At 37.9% G+C, this 18,489-nt stretch overlaps 1 protein-coding gene and 1 long non-coding RNA gene across 9 annotated transcripts in view; one reads left to right on the top strand and one right to left on the bottom strand.

Moving 5' to 3' along the window:
* The window catches only part of LOC141370914 (uncharacterized), a 49,196-nt gene extending 35,022 nt beyond the window's left edge, over window positions 1-14,174 (top strand). Inside the window, exon 3 of the long non-coding RNA XR_012375409.1 lies at window positions 13,888-14,174. This is a non-coding gene — a long non-coding RNA (uncharacterized lncRNA). The remainder of the gene's footprint in view (window positions 1-13,887) is intronic.
* Window positions 1-18,489, bottom strand: part of LOC112837556 (ABC-type organic anion transporter ABCA8-like) — a 76,684-nt gene that overhangs the window by 23,869 nt on the left and 34,326 nt on the right. For 7 of the 8 annotated variants that reach the window (XR_012375408.1, XM_073883203.1, XM_073883205.1 and 4 more), the window contains 11 exons: window positions 17,766-17,824; window positions 16,961-17,071; window positions 15,545-15,720; window positions 14,922-15,041; window positions 14,539-14,677; window positions 13,853-13,943; window positions 10,619-10,758; window positions 7,036-7,155; window positions 5,963-6,161; window positions 4,066-4,232; window positions 849-982 (listed from right to left, as the gene is read on the bottom strand). Coding sequence is in view for 7 of the 8 variants with exons in the window: in XM_073883203.1 (XP_073739304.1) it covers window positions 849-982; window positions 4,066-4,232; window positions 5,963-6,161; window positions 7,036-7,155; window positions 10,619-10,758; window positions 13,853-13,943; window positions 14,539-14,677; window positions 14,922-15,041; window positions 15,545-15,720; window positions 16,961-17,071; window positions 17,766-17,824 (1,456 nt within the window). In the remaining variant the exon portion in view is untranslated. The remainder of the gene's footprint in view (window positions 1-848; window positions 983-4,065; window positions 4,233-5,962; window positions 6,162-7,035; window positions 7,156-10,618; window positions 10,759-13,852; window positions 13,944-14,538; window positions 14,678-14,921; window positions 15,042-15,544; window positions 15,721-16,960; window positions 17,072-17,765; window positions 17,825-18,489) is intronic. The other variant, XM_073883204.1, reaches the window with a different exon arrangement.

Here is an 18,489-nt window from a genome sequence, read left to right as displayed (position 1 = left end):
CAAACTGAGGGTTGCTGGAGTGGTGGGGGGTGGGAGGGAGGGGGTGGCTGGGTGATAGACATTGGGGAGGGTATGTGCTACGGTGAGCGCTGTGAATTGTGCAGGACTGTTGAATCACAGATCTGTAACTCTGAAACAAATAATGCAACATATGTTAAGAAAAAAAAAGAAGAAGACAGCAGGAGGGGAAGAATGAAGGGGGTAAATCGGAGGGGGGAGACGAACCATGGACTCTGAAAAACAAACTGAGGGTTCTAGGGGGGACGGGTTAGCCTGGTGATGGGTATTAAAGAGGGCACGTTCTGCATGGAGCACTGGGTGTTATGCACAAACAATGAATCATGGAACACTACATCAAAAACTAATGATGTAATATATGGTGATTAACATAACAATAAAATTTAAAGAAAAAAATGATGTCAAATAATCAAAGCAAAAAACAAACACTGTGTAAGTAAAACAAAACATATAGGTAGGCTGTATCTAATTTTCAGGACACCAGACATCTGGCTTAAGGCTAGAATCAAGTATTACTGTTTAAGAATAAAACAGAGGTTTCAGAATATATGTATTATAAAATCACGGAGAGGAATCTGAGTTCTTTGGACTCAGATATGCACTTGACAGTGGCTATGATATAGTATTTATTTTGTTAATACGCACAGTTTGTATTGGTAGACAATGATTAAGATATGAATTATTCATCATATTACTACCATTCACTAAGTAATAAAAGCAGTATTTGTTTTTCATTTTGTTTCCTAAAGGGGAGAACCGAGTACACTGACTGATATTATATTAGCTTTTCCACACCTCTGGGAAACATTATGAAACAGAGACCAGCATACCTTTGTATTACCAGATACTATGATGGCTCCATTATAAGATGGGTCATCCAGGCCATTTTTAGTTCCAAATATATCCACTTCCAAAGCTATGTTCTGATGCTCCACAGAACGTATAAAATCATCAATGCTTGCCCCTAAGTTGTAGTTAGGTATATCACAAAACTTAGAAAATCAATATCAGGTTGTACAGTGAAATTATAATTAATGTCATTATGTGATTCTTACTGTATTATGGACTGTCAGGATATTTTTCCACATAAGGACATACTTGCTACTGTGAATTAAAAGTCTATTCACTTGTCATGCAGTTTACTTTATAATGTTTATTTGCCTCTGATTACTGCTAATGTGAAAGGTAAAAGTCTTTTTTACCACCATATGGCATTTGGACTAGATATATTCCCCCAGAATATTGCAATGAGTGGCCTTAACAATTAAATCTCCAGTAACTAACCACCAAAATTGCTAAATCTCACTTCACTACTGCTACATTATTAACTGACTTTCAAAATGTGTCTTGAAACAGCAAGACAACTTGCTGGATGAAGGCATGGAGAGGTTCGTGGGCCTTCCCCTAGAAAAATAACCATAACTTGTGAAAATTACTAAAAATCCAACAAGTTAAAATCTCTTGACTGTCTTAAGGGCATAGAGAAAGTGGAAAAAAAAAACACATTTATTTAAGAAAATCTAATAAATCTGGGGAAGAACACTAAGAAACTGGCATTTGAGCCAAAAACCTGTACCTTCACTCCCTGTCCTTGGTTAGTATGACAGAAGCTCCACTCTGACTGTATTTAGCCCAGAACTTGTGCCTACAATAGAGTTTCCATCTTATGAGTAGAGAATGGATGGAAGAAGAGAACTCCAGACCTCTCACTGCCTGGGATGGACTTTCTGCAACACGGGACCGGAAGGAATGAGAGACGTTGGCGGCCAGCCCCTTCTAGGAAGATAACTGGATAGCCATTGAAGTTGCATCCCTTCCTCACACCATACATGAAAATTAACTCAAAATGGATCACAGACCTACATATAAGAACTAAGAGTATAAAAACCTTAGAAGAAAATATGTAAATAAATCTTTGTGATCTTGGGGTTAGGTAAAGCTCACTAAGATGTGACACCAAAAGCACAAGCAAGGGAAAAAAATAAGTTAGACCTCATAAGAATTAAAACATGTTTCAAGGGACACCGATGAGAAAATACAAAGGCAATCTGCAGGATGAAGTGAAATATTTGCAAAACATTTGAAGTCGATTCTCATTATTAATGGTACATATATTCTCTAACGTCACCACAAACACTGAATTAGTGAATTCTTAATTATTGCTCTGAAAGGAAACACAAGGTTAGTTTCCTGTGAGCCTCTGGTCACAACAGTTTCTTTGACCAATCAATGTATCACCATATTTTATATATGTTTTGGTGTATATGTTATTGATTCATTAACACTGACCTCACAGCCAACAGCACTATAACATCATGCCTGAACAAAATTTATTTAACACACGTATTTTCTCTGTTAAGTTACCTCACAACCTTCCCTACTTAGGGACACTGGAAAGCACTTCCACACTATTCTTGGGGGCCATTTTCAACAGCAAAATCACCAAAAAAATCATGAAAATGTCAAAAATATGGCACTAAATAGACCATAGAAAGAATATTTATGTACAGTATGAAAGCTGAAACAAGAAGGCAGAGTATCACTACCTCAGCTGGAAATTGTGCATCAGGTGACTCAAATTTTTCAGTTCTCTGAGCATGTCTGTGAATGACTATGAAAGAGCCATGAGGATTGGTTTCAGGGTCACAAATAAATTTTACTGACTAGACAAGTTTACAAATACAGAATCTCTGAATAGTGAGGATTTATTGCATCTAATACGAGACATGTATCTAGAATACATAAAGAACACTTGGGATTCAATAAAAAGGACATACAACCCATTTTTTAAAAAGACCTTTCTCCAAAGATAGATATACAACTGGTCAGTAAGCACATGAAAAGATGCCTAAGGTCACTAGCTATTAGCAAAATGCAAATCAAGCCACAAGATACTACTTGATTCAGGGCACCTGGGTGGCTCAGTCAGTTAAGCGTCTGCCTTCGGCTCAGGTCATGATCCCAGGGTCCCAGGATCGAGCCCCGCATCGGGCTCCCTGCTCAGCAGGGAGCCTGCTTCTCCCTCTCCCACTCCCCCTGCTTGTGTTTCCTCTCTCGCTGTCTCTCTCTCTGTCAAATAAATCAATAAAATCTTAAAAAAAAAGATACTGCTTGATTCACACTAGGAGGGGTAAGACAAAAAAAGAAAATAACACGTTTGGGTGAAAACGTGTAGAAACCGGAATCCTCACAAACTGCTAGCATAAAAATAAATTGGGGGGTAGTCACTTTAAAAAAGTTTGGCTGTTCCTCAAAAGATTAAATATAGTCACCATATGATGCCACAATTCCATTCCTGGGTTTCATCAACGAGATGAAAAAAAAATACATTCATTCAAAAACTTGTACATGGATCTTTATAGCAGTATTATTCACAATAGCCAGGAATATACCCATCATCTGGTGAATAATAAATAAATGTAGCATCTTCATACAACAGAATATTATTCCATAATTAAAAGATTAAATACTGAAACATGCTACAACATGTATGAACCTCGAAAACATCACGTTAAGTGAAAGAAGTCAGTCATAAAAGATCAGACATTGTATAATTCTGCTTATATCAAATGTCCAGAGTAACAGATCCACAGAAACAGAAAGAAAATTTGTGGTTTCTCCAAGCTGGGGACAGAGCGAATGGGAGTAAGTACTCACGAGTATGGGATTTCCTTTTGAGATGAAAATGTTCTAAAATAAGTTGTAATGATGGTCACACAATTCTGTGAAATACACTCAAACCCACTGAATTGTACGTTTGGAATAAATGGAATAGCACGTGAGTTATATCTCAAGCTGTTACAAAATTCTTTTTTTTGATACAAGTGCTTGCATCTTGCACCAGCTGCCAGAAAATTTATTTCTCCTCGGCAAATCCTCTCCTAGTTCCTTCTGCATTTTGGGCTTGTATTCATCATCCTCAAGCCTCACGAGCAGTTTTATGCTGAAGAAGTCCAAAGCTCATTTTTCTCTCTCACGTTTTATGTTGTCTATGTAACCTTCCTAACAGTGAATGCACTTAGGAATGGAGTATTCACCCCATCTCACCTGTTTTATTGATGATCAATAACTGAGTGAGAGGATCATGTGATTGCTGTCCTGGAGCAAGGAAGTATAAACGAGGAGAAAGGTCCCAAGTGTAGCTCTTTTCGTATATTTTAGTGATGATATTCTTCAAAAGAAGAGGGCAAATTCCAACTCCTAGAATCAAGAGCCTACACAGAAGAAAAGGGCCAGCATGAATGCAGTCATTTCAGAACCTATCAGAACTGTCCGAGCAGATGATGATGTGATGAGACCAAAAGATTATGAAAATTAAACCTAGAGCTCTCTGACTCGCTTTTTGAGTATTTTGCCCTTTCCCTACCTCTTAATTAAAGATAACAAGATGGAGATTGATCCTTTGCTCACTTCTCTTGTTACTCTCTGGCTATTGCATATCCCACACGGTTTCAAGGGGCAGGCGTCCTTTAACTGCGCCTGCAGATTCGGTTTCTCTCCTGAGACGCCAGTTCTTTGCCCCCCCTGCCCGCTAGTTAATCCATCTGCGCTCGGTGCTCAATTTTCTTCACATCTACTCCTCTTCGCATGGTCCCTATTTCTGTTAGTGAGAGCAGAATTTCTTTAGTCTCCAGACTCAAATTTTCAATTATTCTTTACTCTTTATTCTCCTGTATTCTCCATTTCAAATAGGTTGAATTTTTTTTTTTTTTAATTTGAGAGAGAGAGAGAGAGAGAAGGCATGAGTGAGGTGGGGAGGGGCAAAGGGAGAGGGAGAGAGAGAGAATCCCCAAGCAGACTCCCTGCTGAACACAGAGCCCAACACAGGACTTGATCTCATGACCCTGAGACCATGACCTGAGCTGAAACCAAGAGTTGGACGCTTTACCGACGGAGCCACCCAGTCACCCCTCAGTTGAAAATTTTTATCGTTCTTCATATTTTACTTCAAAACTTTTCTCTATTCCTAATTTCTAATTTCACAATATTACATCTTGTTTGAATTCTTGCTAAATGCCTGGCATCTGTCCAGGCTCTGTTGCACAGGGTTTGCCAGATTAATAATAAAGGTTTTTCTTAAATCATGCTCTCTCCTTGTCAAAGGTTCTCAATGAATTCCCATTACTTATTTTGTAAGTATTTATTGAGACCCTATTATATCTTTTTGATGCTTAATCAAAGTATTCATAGACCAGGTACTGATTGACAGCCAGACACAAGGTGCCAATGAGAGGTAATGTGAATCTGAGGAGCAGGGACAGTAACCACCGTGCACACAGAATGAGGGGCGCCTGGGTGGCTTAGTCAGCTAAGCAACTGCCTTTAGCTCAGGTCATAATCCCAGGGTCCTGGGATCGAGCCCCACCTCGGGCTTCTTGCTCAGCAGGGAGCCTGCGTGCTCTCTGATATATAAATAAATAAAATCTTAAAAAAAAAAGGAAGTATGGAGAGTGAACTAGCATCACTTCAGAGGGCTGGTGGGAAGTTATGACATGTAGATAAGCGCAAGTAGAACCCAGTGGGAGAGTCAGGACATCCAGGGAAGAGTCAGGAGCATTACTGTATAGCATCCAAAATAAGGCATCGGCATATGGATATGCTAGGGAAAAAAAAAAAAAAATCCACATCCTAATGTTTCAGTCACCTACCCTAGTGGAAAATTTGAAAGAGACGGAATAACACAGGAAAATTACATTACTTCAACTTTTTCCTGAAAATGGCCTCCAAAAACATTATAAATTTCCCCTGCTAGAATGCCGACAGGTAACCACTGAAATCATTTACTCAACTGGGTATTATTCCTTATCCAGTTTTGTAGGTGCAGACCTGTGTTTTTATTTTTTGATCGTCTTCTCTTGTTTTAACATCTTAGATTTGTCTTTTAATGTATTGACTGGAAAAAACAAAAACAAAACAAAACTGCCTGTGGCCCTCTGACACTCACAGAGATAAGAGAGCTTTTCTTTCATGCTTTAACTTCAAGAAGCGAACCCGTGCAACCGTGCAGAGTTGCTGTCTCCAGAGAGCCAGGCCCCCTATTGTCTTTGTCTTCTCATTGAGTGAACTGAGAACTTGTTCCGTCTCAACAAGCCTCTCTGTGTCTCTGGTTCTTTCTGCCTGTGCTTCTCCCAACGTGGCAATATCTGCAAAAACAAGACAACAACAACAAAAAAACAATTCATAAAACCCCACTTCAGATGGACATTATAGAGCTTATCGGAGGGGTTGTTTTACCAATGATATCACAGTCTTCTGCGAAACTGTAGGCATTATGTGGTGCAAGGGAATCTTAGATCATTTGGATACAGACAACACATTAAAGAGGTTACGATGAATATGCAAGATCACATAGTGCCCCCCCAGGCACCCCAGAGACTGTCACCTCTCTTACCAAGAAAAGAATACCTGCTATACTAACATACACTACCACATACATTAATGGAAGTTCCGGAAGGAGAGTTGGGAGAGAAAGGGTCAGCAAGTACAGTTGAAAAATTAACGGCTAAAAACTCCCCAAATTTGATGAAAAACATTAACCACACATATAAAAAGCTCACCAAACTCCCAGCAGGATAAATGCAAGGAGATCAACACCTAAAGACATCAGAGTGAAGCTGTCAGACAAAAACAGAATCTGGAAAGCAGCAGGAGAAAAACAGCTCCCCTTCCACAAGAGATTCTCAGTAAGACCTAGAGCTGACTTCTCATCAGAAACTGAGGAAGCCAGCAGGCAGTGAGAGGACGTAATCAGAATGCTTGAGAAGAGAGACTGAAAAATCAGTGTTTTGTCTGAAATTGCTCTTGGGAAGTGGGATGAAGGCAGCGAGCCCTGGTTAGAAGAAAATGGGCCATCCCTAATAACAAGGCAATATTGGCAGAAAAGGTAACAAAAGTCACGGGGACGCATTTTGGTTTTCTTTATCCCTGTCTAGGAATGGACTTGTGTCTTATAGAAATATATACTGCATGAGGTGTTGTGAATACCGTTACATGATTGTGCTCATGCATTTTATTTACCTGATTCATCAACAGCTGATTTTCCTTCCAGTTTCAGGAACACTTCGTTCAAGGTTGTCATGGAAACACCGTAATCCTCAATCCCCAGGCCAGGACATCTATCCAGATCCTCATAAAGTGCTGCAGAACACACACACAATAGCGAATCAAAACAACAAAAATCACAAGTGAGCTGAGGACAACCTTTCAAACTAAAAAGCACAAATATATGAAGCCATACCTGTGATAGGTCAGACATTTTAAAACTCATATTTCCTAATAAGGAATGTTATTCTTCAAATCCTATCTGTTATTTTTCATTGTATATTGTGTTACAGCCCATATATTAATTAACTTGAATTAATTGAAGACTCCTTTCCAGAGCCACCTGTTTTAACCGACCCGAAGGAAAGAACTAATATTTTTGAGAATTAGTTGAATGGTGCAGAAGCTTTTTCAGTTCAGAAAATATCTGTTAAAGGAAGGACATAAATTATAAATCCTTTTTTTTTTTAATTTCAGCTTTTGACGGTGGAAGAAAAAATTCACAATTCTCACAGAGAATGCACAGCTGACTCAGGGCATCTTGGAATAGTAGGAAAGTGGCAGCCGGTCTCCCGCTAGCAATTCTGTTATCCACTCATTCCTTAGTTTGTTTACCAAAAAATACTTCGGGTATTCTTACAACAATGAACAATGTCCCTGCCTACATGGATCTGAATAATAACAGTTAATTCAATGAAGCTTGAATAAAAACCTAATTTTAAATCCTAGTATGATTATAGACATCCTGAAGATTCCACCTGCAGCTTCTTGTTGGACAAAAGGGTAAGTTAAAAGCTTTCTGTCTTGGTGAGAGGAACATATACAGAAAAGCAGAAAAGAAGTAAGATTCAAACTGCTAATGAGCATTATGTGTCATTCTTCATTTCACCTAAAATTTTACAGACTTTCTCTAAATTATAGCTAGTATGAAAACACATTAATTAGGGTTCAGTTAGCATTTTGCCTGATGGCTCTAAGGAATACTTGTGCTGTTACTGTAAAATGTATATTTGAATGACTTTGTGGGGTAATTTAAGTGTCTGTTAACCACACTTAAGGGCCAGGCTAATTGCTTCAAACACCCAACATGGCCCTCATTTTACCCCATTACCAGGGAGCAAATCTTCTGAATGACATACATAATAAGTAAACTTTTTCTTTCTTTTTAAATTAAACTTTTTTTGAGACTATCTTATTTTATTTTATTTTGAGGGAGAGAGAGTGAGAGGGTGTGAGCAGGGGGAGGGGCAGAGGGAGAAGGAGAGAGAATCCCAAGCAGGCCCCACACCCAGAGCAGAGCCCAATGTGGGGCTTGATCTCACGATCCTGAGATCATGACTTGAGCCAAAATCAAGAGTTGGACGCTTACCCAACTACCACCCAGGTGTCCCTTGAGATAATTGCAGATTCACATGGGGTTGTAAAAAATAATAGATCTGTACCCTTCACTCAGTATCCCCCCCCATGGTAATATCTTAAAAAGCCAGAGTAGGATATTACAACTATGCTATTGACATTAATACAATCAAGATACAGAACATTTCCATCACCACAAAGATCATGCTACCCACTGACAGCCACACCCATTGCTCCTGACCCATCTTCTCCCAACCCATGGCAACTACTAATCTGCTCTCCATTTCTAGAATTCTGTTATTTCAAGAATGTTATATACATTGAGTCCTACAGTATATAAACTTTGAGAACTGGCTATTTCCACTGAGAATAGCTTTCTGAATATTCATCAAGGTTGTTGCATATGCCAGTCAGTAGCCTGTTCCTTTTTATCATTGAGCGGCATTACATGTCATGAATGAACTACAATTTAACCGTTTACTTGTTAAAGGACATCGGGGTCCTTTCAGCTGTTGTCTGTTCCAAATAAAGCTGCTACAAACATTCATGTACCGGTTTTTGTGTGAATATGTTTTCATATCTCTAGGATAAATGTCCAGTAGTGAAATGATTCAGTTGTATGGGAGTTGCGGGAACTGCAAGCTTTTCCCCAGAGTGGCGGTGCCATTTTACACTCCGATCAGCAATGTATGCGTGATCCATTTTGTCCACATCCTAGCCAGCATTGGATATGATCACTGTGTAAAAAAAAAATTTCTTTAGCCATTCTGCTAAGTATGTAATGAGATCTCATAGTGGTTTTAATTTGCAGTTCTCTACTGACATATGATACTGCACACCTTTTCATGTGTGTCTCTGCCACCTATACGTCATCTTCAGTGTCTCTTCTTATCTTTTGCGCATTTTCCAATTAGGTTGTTTGTTTTTTACAGTTGAGTTTTCAGAGTTCTTTATATGTTCAGATACCAGTCCTCTGTGACATACATAGTTTGCGAATACCTTCTCCCAATCTATAGCTCATTCTGTCATCTTCTTAACAGGATCTTTCACAAAGCAATTTTTAAATTTTGATGGAGGACAACTTATTATTTTTTTCCTTTCATAGACTGTAATTTTGGTGTCCAGTCTAGGAAGTCTGCCTAGTAGTAGATCCTGCAGATTTTCTCTTATTCATTTAAAAAAAAATGTGGTTTTACATTTTACATTTAAGTCCATGATTTACATTAAGTTAATTTCTGTATAATAAGGTGGGAGATTTAGGTTAAGGTTCATTTTTATGCCTGTGGATCTACTTGCTCCATTTGTTGGAAAGGTTATCCTTTGTCCATTGAATTGCTTTTCCACCTTTGTCAAAAATCAGTGAGGCATATCTGTGTAGGTTTATTTCTGGGTTCTTGAGTCTGTTCTATCTATCTTTGCATTGATCACTCTGCCAATAACACATTATCTTGATTATTCTAGTTTACATAATGCTATAACTCACTCCCCTGACTCTCCACAGAGTGGCCTGACCAAAACCACAGCTGCCTGCTTCAAAAGAGTTGATGGGGGCACTCAGAATCTCTGACTGGGCTGATTTCTGGGTGTCTTCTCCTGCAGAAAGCCAATCTTTGAAGACTAGAAGAGGTGCCTGCTTTATCTAGTGCATTGGCATCAACACAGAGTGTCAAGGAAAATGAAAAATCGGTGGAAGATGTTCCCGAAAGGGAAACAAGATAAACCTCCAGAAACAGATCCTCATGAAATGAAGCTATATGATTTACCTGACAAAGAATTCAAAATAGCTGTCATAAAAGAAAAGAAAAGAAAGCTGTCATAAAGTAAACTTTTATGCATTGGCCTAAAAACCCCAAAGTCATCACAAAAGTCTTATTAAGAGAAGAATCATGGGGCTGTTTGTAATGGTTAAGCCAGAGGTTTTTAACCATTTGTATTCATTCACAGTTATGAACACTAGAATATTTTGCTATATACTACAAAGGGAATGAATGACTAAAAAAGCTTCCCAAATACCCAGACACTGTAATGCAAATACAAGAATATAGTATTTCTCACTGTAGATAAAATCATCCAGTTACTGTATTATTCTTTGCATCATGTTTCAAATAGCTGAACACATTGTAAGCTCTCAATATATAGGAATCATCATTATTACTATGAATATTATTTACATATTTCATTTCATAGTGTTCTTGTACATTACCTGGAAATCTATTTGTTCTTTCTAAGGGCAATGTGTAGACAAGTTTTCCTTCACTTTCTGCTGATAATTTGGCATCAGGGATGTGCTGTTTAATAAGTGATGTTATATTTTCCTGAACATGCATTTCTTTCAACTGCAAACTGGTATTTGAAAAAAAAAAAAATCTATGTTATTTGACATGGTCTCCAGTGGCATGAGGAAAATTACTAACTTCTAGGGGACAAAGAAAAATCAATTAAAATCCAATGCAAGAGATAGGCCATTCAAACATGAAATGAGAGGACAAAAAAATCAGATCATATAAATGTAATGGGAGAAAGCAGGGGCAGCAAATCAGAACTACTGGTCAGGCATTCAGGTTATGATGCCCAGACAAGGTTGGTACTCACTCAAGTCCTTAAAAGGAGAACAGTGGCAGAATACAGATAACAGGGACACAAACAGGACTACAGAAAATGGAAAATGGTGTGGATTTTTCAAAGGGAGTTAATAGGATTATTGCATTGGGCAAGAAGAAGGGATTTTTGATAGGCAAAGACACAAAGCAGGTTCAGTTACTTAATTTACTCTTTCATACATATTTATTGTTACTAGTATGTGACAAAAACATCCCTAAATGCTGAGGGTACAATGGTGAATAAAAGAGCATTGCCCTGCTCTTATGGAGTTGACTGTCTAATGGGGAAACAGGGAGAAAACAAACAAACAGATAAAGAAATGATTAAAAATAGTAGTAAGTGCTATGAAGGAAATGGGTTATAGATAGAAATTAACTGTGAATGAACGTGGGTATGGTTTGTTGAGATCACTAATTTTTGCTTTCTTTGTATGCTAAACTCAGAACTTTGACTAAGAACAAACAATCATAGAGAAAACCAATCTATCCATTTAAAAATACCATGGATAACTCCCCAGTGTAGGAAAACAAACAAAAATGTATTAATCAAGATTATAAAGTATGTAGTGGACAAATTCTCAGTAGTGGCTTGGCTTCTAACCCTGGTTTTGCCATTTGAAATGTATTACTTAACCTATTTGGACACTTTGCTCATTAGCAAAAATGGAATAATGATTCCTAACATCTAAGGTTGTCCTAAGAACAGAATAATAGTGATGTTTGCACTTAGCAAGTCCTTTAAAAATGCCTATTTTATTTGAGCAAATGCTTATATTGAAATTATGCTATTTACTCAAGTATTAAGAACATCTGAGAATATATGCTATTTTTAGAAGCCTTGAAACCCACTGAGGGAATGAAGCAAAAACCAAAAAAATCATAGTTGTTTTCCTTGATGTTGCTGCCCCCTTGAAATAAGAACAATTTAAGAAATACTTCTTGGTCACTTATAAGAATTTGTGTGGGGCACCAGAGAACAGTATGAGCAGTGCGTGTATCATCTCTCAAGGAGTGTATAGCTTGGAAATGGAGGTCAGCAAACTTTTTCTGAAAATGACTAGATTATAAATATTTCAGGCATTGCAGGCCAGTAGATCTCCACTGCAATTATTCAACACTGCCATTGCAATGTGGGAGCAGTCATAGGCAATATCTAAACACGTGGGTATGTCTATGTTCCACTCAAACATTATTTACAACAACAGGAAATGGGCTGGATTTGGCCCATGGATCATAGTTGGCTGACCCTGATTTAGAAGAAGAAATAAGGCAATCAAACAAAGTATTGTCCAGGAGCCCATGAAGAGACTTGTGAATTGGGCAGGGATCCTGATGAGCATTTTTTATTTTGAGAACACGTTCTGTTGCCATGCTGTGTGCTAGGCACCGTGTCATTTACTTTTCTATAACCTTTACTTGCAGCTGGGAATTGTTATTCCCACTTCATAAGTGAGAAAACTGAGTTTCAGAGAGTTTAATTAATTTCCAAGAAGCAATTCAAACAACGTGGCTTAGGAAATGAAATATTGGAACAATACAAAGAGCTGGAAGATTAATAAAGACTATGTGAGATGGCGTTCAAATAGTGCTTTAGGACTTGAACAGGCGGTAACGGGTCCAAGAAAACTGCCAAGCTCAGTAAATAACCTCAAACAAGGGGAAATGTAGGTCACGCTAGGACATGTGCAATGAACAATGAATATTTTATTTTTGACTAAAGGATATTGAATTGGCTAAAGGCAAATAATAAGGAAATCATGATAGGGTGGGCCACCACCAGCATCACATGACTACAAAATTTGGATTCCAATGGGTAAAATGGAACCATTACAGTTTTTTTGTTTGCTTGGTCTTGTTGTCATATATATTTTTTCTTTTTAAGGTATAGATGGTCTAAATCAGACCTGTACTTTAGACAAACTGATCAATTCATGAACAAATTAAAAATTAATTTAAAATATGGATATGGATACTAGTCTTCAAAGTTAAAAACATCCGGGTTAAATTCCTGGCTCTATCATTTATGAACCTAGGGAGACCAAATGTTTATCTGTAGAGTAAAAGTAACAAGAGTTTCTATCTCAAAAGACAAAAGATTTAAATAAAATAATGTTAAGTATCTTATCTCTGAGTGACTCAATAACAGCTAGAATATGCTACTATTCAACATAATGACAAAAATAAAATGAAGAGGATGGAAAGAAGAGGAAACACAAGAACAGAATGTAGCTGGGAGGAGGAGAAGCAAGGAGCCCTACTTAGACTGATAAGAACAGATACTAGGTTAACAGGTCGGGGAGAGAGGCCAGGGGTGTATGAAACAATGTGTCAGTTGTGAAAGTTCCCTTTATACAAACTTTCCTTAACAAACAATGTGTTGTAGATATATTTTCTATCCCATTTATCTCAATTTTTAAAGTTATATTATATTTTCTTCTTTTCTTTTTTTGGGGGGGAGAGAGTGCACACACATGTGTTTGGAGGGCGCTGGAGGGGCAGAAGGAGAGGGCGAGGGAGAATTTTAAGCAGCCTCCATGCTCTCATAACACTGAGATCATGACTTGAGATGAAATCAAGAGTTGGAGGCTTAACCGACTGAGCCACCCAGGCGGGCACCCCAAGTGATCTTATATTTTCAATCTCTAAAATCTACCAATCGATCTCTCTCATATACACACAGCAATTCCATATATGTACACAAGTATCTCCACCAATGTATATGCAAACATCTATGTGTAACAAATCAAGAGTTTCTCATGTGTTGTAATGTGCTGCATCAAGCATCATGCCTCCTCTAGCTCATTTCTCATTTTCCCAGCCTCCTTACGTGGCTCTACCTTAAGTGATATCCAATGCCCCATTTCTTCTTTAGGAACAGAGAAGAACCTGCACACTTCAGCCTCCCATTGGAGAGAAACACTTTCCTATCTGAAAAGTAAGAAGCAAAGAAGAAAGCTTGTTAAGAAGTCACCCATTCTTTCCCAAGAAAAGACAGGTAATCATGACCCAACTCTAATTTAGGATCATTTGCATGTTCAAATCCAGGGCTTAATAAAGGCTCACTGAAACAGGTACCCTTTAATCTTGTTGTATACTTCAGGCTATTGTTTTGCTATCCAGCCAGCCAGGGAGGTTATGTGCATATGTCTCCTAAAATAGACTCCCATTACGTTATTTATTTTAATGGACCAGACACCAAAATCATTTGAATATTTCAAGTTGATTTGCCTTAATTTTGTGTAAAAGGATTAATGTATTAGAATACAGACTCTCACTTCACAATAATTGACTTTCCTGGCAGATGATACCCCTGTGTAATCGAATGATAAAAAATTCGAGGAGATAAATGGAAAGGGTTGGGAGTGAGACTCTTTGGGCCCAGTTCACATCACTACCATCGGTCCAGACTGCCAGCTACAGCTAGATGACCACATTATAAAATACAGCTGCTCAGAATACCAATCCATATTTCTCAAGTCTCATAAAGACCTCATCAGGACACTTAGGGGAAATCAGCAGATACCAGCCAGGATGTCAGCCTCATCCATGAACTGGGTACTGAAGAGGATCACACGGTCTGCTCTCCGCTCCTTCAGGAGGTTCCAAACCTGGTGCCTTGAAAAGGGATCCAATCCAGCAGTTGGTTCATCCAATAGGAAAACCTACCAAGGATGGATGTATATAAAGGGTGTTTCCAGGAAAAGTGCAGGTATCTTCCAGAAAACATGCAGAAACCATATTACTTACATATTTAAAAGGATATTGCAGTTAGGACCTGGTTATTATATTTAATGTTCTACCACAACTATTTTATCACAGATCTCCTTTGCAAATAAAAGATTGGAACTACTACTAAAGTTTCATTTTTAAAAATTTGAATTCATCTCTAAATTTAGTCTGACTTACCTGAGGATCCCCTAAAAGAGCAGTGGCAAAGCTGAGTTTTCTTTTCTGTCCACCACTTAAGTTTTGAGCCAAGACGTCTTGAATATTTTTCATCTCCAATGCCAGCAAAATTCTTTGTATCTAGCCAAATGACAACATTTAAGTCACAAACCAAGATTTCTTTCCTTTGTCCTTTCTTTCCCCTTTCCCCCTTCCTCCTTTCCTTTCCTTTCCTTTCCATTTGGAAATACAAGGCTGTAAAGTGTAATGGTTAAAAGCATGGATCCTGAGGCAGAATGCCTGGATTTGAAAACCACACTACTAAAGTGCTAGCTGCGTCATCTTAGGCAATAACTTGCTTTTGAACTTCAGTTTCTACATGTGTAAAATGGGGATGATAATAGTATCCATTTCATAGCATTGTTATGAGGAATAAGTCAATTGTTATATTTGAAATTAAGGGTAATGCTTGACACATTGTAAATCATACATAAATGTTAGCTGTTTTCCAAATTAGATTTTTTTTGGCCCAACATTTAGACGTGATTTGCACAAATATATTTTAATGAAAGCATAAAGAATTCCATGCAAGTAGAGTTAACAATCTCATTTTGACCAGTACATTCATTCTAACTATTTAGTACCTCTTTGTCCAGTTCATGCGACTGAATTCCTTTTATTTTCGCAAAGAGCCTGAGATTTTCTTTCACAGTGAGGAAGTCAAACTGCACATTGGATTGTGGACAAATTCCAGTGAGCTTGATGATATTCTCTAGGTCAGTCATTTCTGAAAGTTTATTGTTATAAATGGTGACTGAGCCTATAACAGAGGTTAAAAGTTAATATGAGGGTAATGCCTGAAATAAGATCTTTCTAGACAGACTCCTAACTATAGAGAACACGCTGATGTTTACCAGCAGGGAGGGGCCTGGGGGGATGGGGGAAGTGGGTGATGGGGCTTAAGGAGGGCGCTTGTTGTGATGAGCACCAGGTGTTGTATGAGGTGTTGAATCCCTATATTGTACACCTGAAACTAATATTATACTGTATGTTAACTAACCGGAATTGAAACAAACACTTAAAAAGAAAAGATCTTTCTAGATGAAAAATCACTATATATTTATTACATTTTAGACACATGATTTTCTCTTCAAGGTTTTTACAATTCAGGCATTACAAGCTTCCACTATAGTTGTGTGGTATACTGGAAGGAAAAAAAAAAGTCCCATCTGCAGCTTTTCCCAACAAGATGTCATCTATTTATCCACCCCTCCCATTTAGGTGTGGTTATGTAACAAACAGAATCCTAGCAAATGGGATACAAGCAGAGACTGTGAAGATGCCTTTGCACTGGGATGTGCCTTCTCTTGGTTTCTGGGATCGTGGACCCCTGCGTGAAGAATCCTGACCGATTCTTGGACGATGAAAGTCCATGTAAGCAGAGAGGAGCAGCAGTCTTAACTGAAGCCCCATATATGTGAGTGAGGACATGCCAAAACATTCAGCACCAGCCAATTAAGTCCAGAGAAACACTTCCAATCAACTCACAGAATCATGAGACATAATAAAACATTTTTTATAAAATTTTTATTTATTTATTTGAGAGAGAGAATGAGAGATAGAGAGCACGAGAGGGAAGAGGGTCAGAGGGAGAAGCAGACTCCCTGCTGAGCAGGGAGCCCAGTGCGGGACTCGATCCTGGGACTCCAGGATCATGACCTGAGCCGAAGGCAGTCGCTTAACCAACTGAGCCACCCAGGCGCCCCATAATAAAACATTTTTATATTAAGCCAATTAGTTTGTGGGATGCTTGTTATGCAGCAAAAGCTAACAGGTACAAGTTTGAACGTCAAATAGTAACTAATGACCATGATGATGATTCTCATGAACAACTCAAATTTCATATATACCAATTAAATATCATATACCTCTACAGACGAATCCTATAAGTTAACTTCCCTTTTTCCATAGTTGTCTGTGTTTGTGACTGATAATCAGAAGGACTTTATATTAATGGCTGATTTATATGTTGACCTGACTTTGGGAAAAAAACCTCCTACCTTTGGTGGGAACAGATAGCCCACTAAGAATGTTTAACAGTGTTGATTTTCCAGTTCCACTGTGACCAAGTATTGCAGTGATTTGGCCTTCATATATGTCAAATACCAGATCTAGGAAGAAAAAGAAAGGGAAAAAAGATTAGAAAGAAAAAGGAAGGGAAAGTAGCAGGGAGACAGGAAAGAAAACAAAATCACAAATAAAACTGTATTATGGAACTAATGGACTGCCTTTTTATATCCTTGAATGGCCTTGTTTTCTAAATATGAATACACTGGGTTGTTAAATAAAATGTCTATCCTGTTTTGAAATTCTGAAATTATGTGGTTTCACAGCAGGTAACATATCTAATACTACCAGGTTCACTGACATTGCCTGGCATATGGTAGGTGGATGTTAATATTTATGGACAGATTAATGGTTCATTAAATTATTATGTGGCTAAAAATCTTTTGAGATAAATTGCTCTTTTTGCACAAAAAATATACAATATCTACAACAGCTCTGAAATGACAGAAGAAAAATTTGAATCTGTAGAAACCACCCCTCCAAGAAAATCCTTAGACTTCCTCACTATTACACAATACATCTCTCAAGTACATCTAGTTCTAAAATATAATCATTTTTTTCTAACTTTTATGCAGTCAAAGCATGTGTTAGAAAGGAAATTTTATCATGTGGCTCAAATAATTCATTTCAAATCTGAAATACTACCAGTAATTGCTCACCAAGAGCAAAAAAGAAATTGAATTAAAATTACAAATCGGTACCAATATAATAACTAAATGTTCCTTTCCCCTCCCTTACCTTTCAATGCTTCTATTTTATCAGGCTTTCCTTTATATTCTTTTGTAACATTTCTGATTCTGAAAAAAAAGAAAAGATACTTCAAAGTATGACAATTTTCTTTAGTTTGTAATTCTAGGTTTGGTTGACAGGATTAAATAAATCTTATGCTCAGGGTACAGGAAGATCTGGGATTTCACTCTCATGAAGTCAGGGTTGTGTGAGAGAATCAGCTTTGCTGATTCCCAGTCCTGGCTGCACATTAGCATCACCTGAGGAGTTTTATAAATTTATAAATTTACCTATGCTTATATCCCATCACCAGATCTTCTGATTCCAAAGATTAGGGTATGGCCTGGCATTAGTATTGAGGAACAGGATCATCTCTAAACTGCAAGCCAAGAAAGCTAGACCAACAGGTAACATGGCATCCAATACTGAAAGGCTCATTATGAACTACTGGCTCAGGTTGGAGGTATCTTTGGTTATCTTGACTCAAGGTCTGCAGAAGTTGGGTAAGAGGTACAAGCGTGGAGTAAGGAAGAGACGCAAAGGTGGTAACAGTGACAGCATGGGTTTTGCAGTCTTACCTAACTGAAATCATGTTACCTTAACCAATGTACTTATTCCAGGTAAGTTTCAGCTTTTGCAACCTGAAACTTTTGAGTGTTTTAGGGTTGTGTTGAAGGATGAGTAAAATATTTCATCTTGCATGCACAGTGCTTTGTACATGATAAATATTCAA

This window comes from Callorhinus ursinus, unplaced genomic scaffold, assembly GCF_003265705.2.
Source record: "Callorhinus ursinus isolate GAN/ISIS: 27379988/994484 unplaced genomic scaffold, GSC_fseal_2.0 scaffold50, whole genome shotgun sequence".
In the NCBI taxonomy this organism is placed as follows: domain Eukaryota; kingdom Metazoa; phylum Chordata; class Mammalia; order Carnivora; family Otariidae; genus Callorhinus; species Callorhinus ursinus.
Note: the sequence above shows the minus strand (reverse complement) of the source record. Positions and strands in the feature narration are given on the sequence as shown.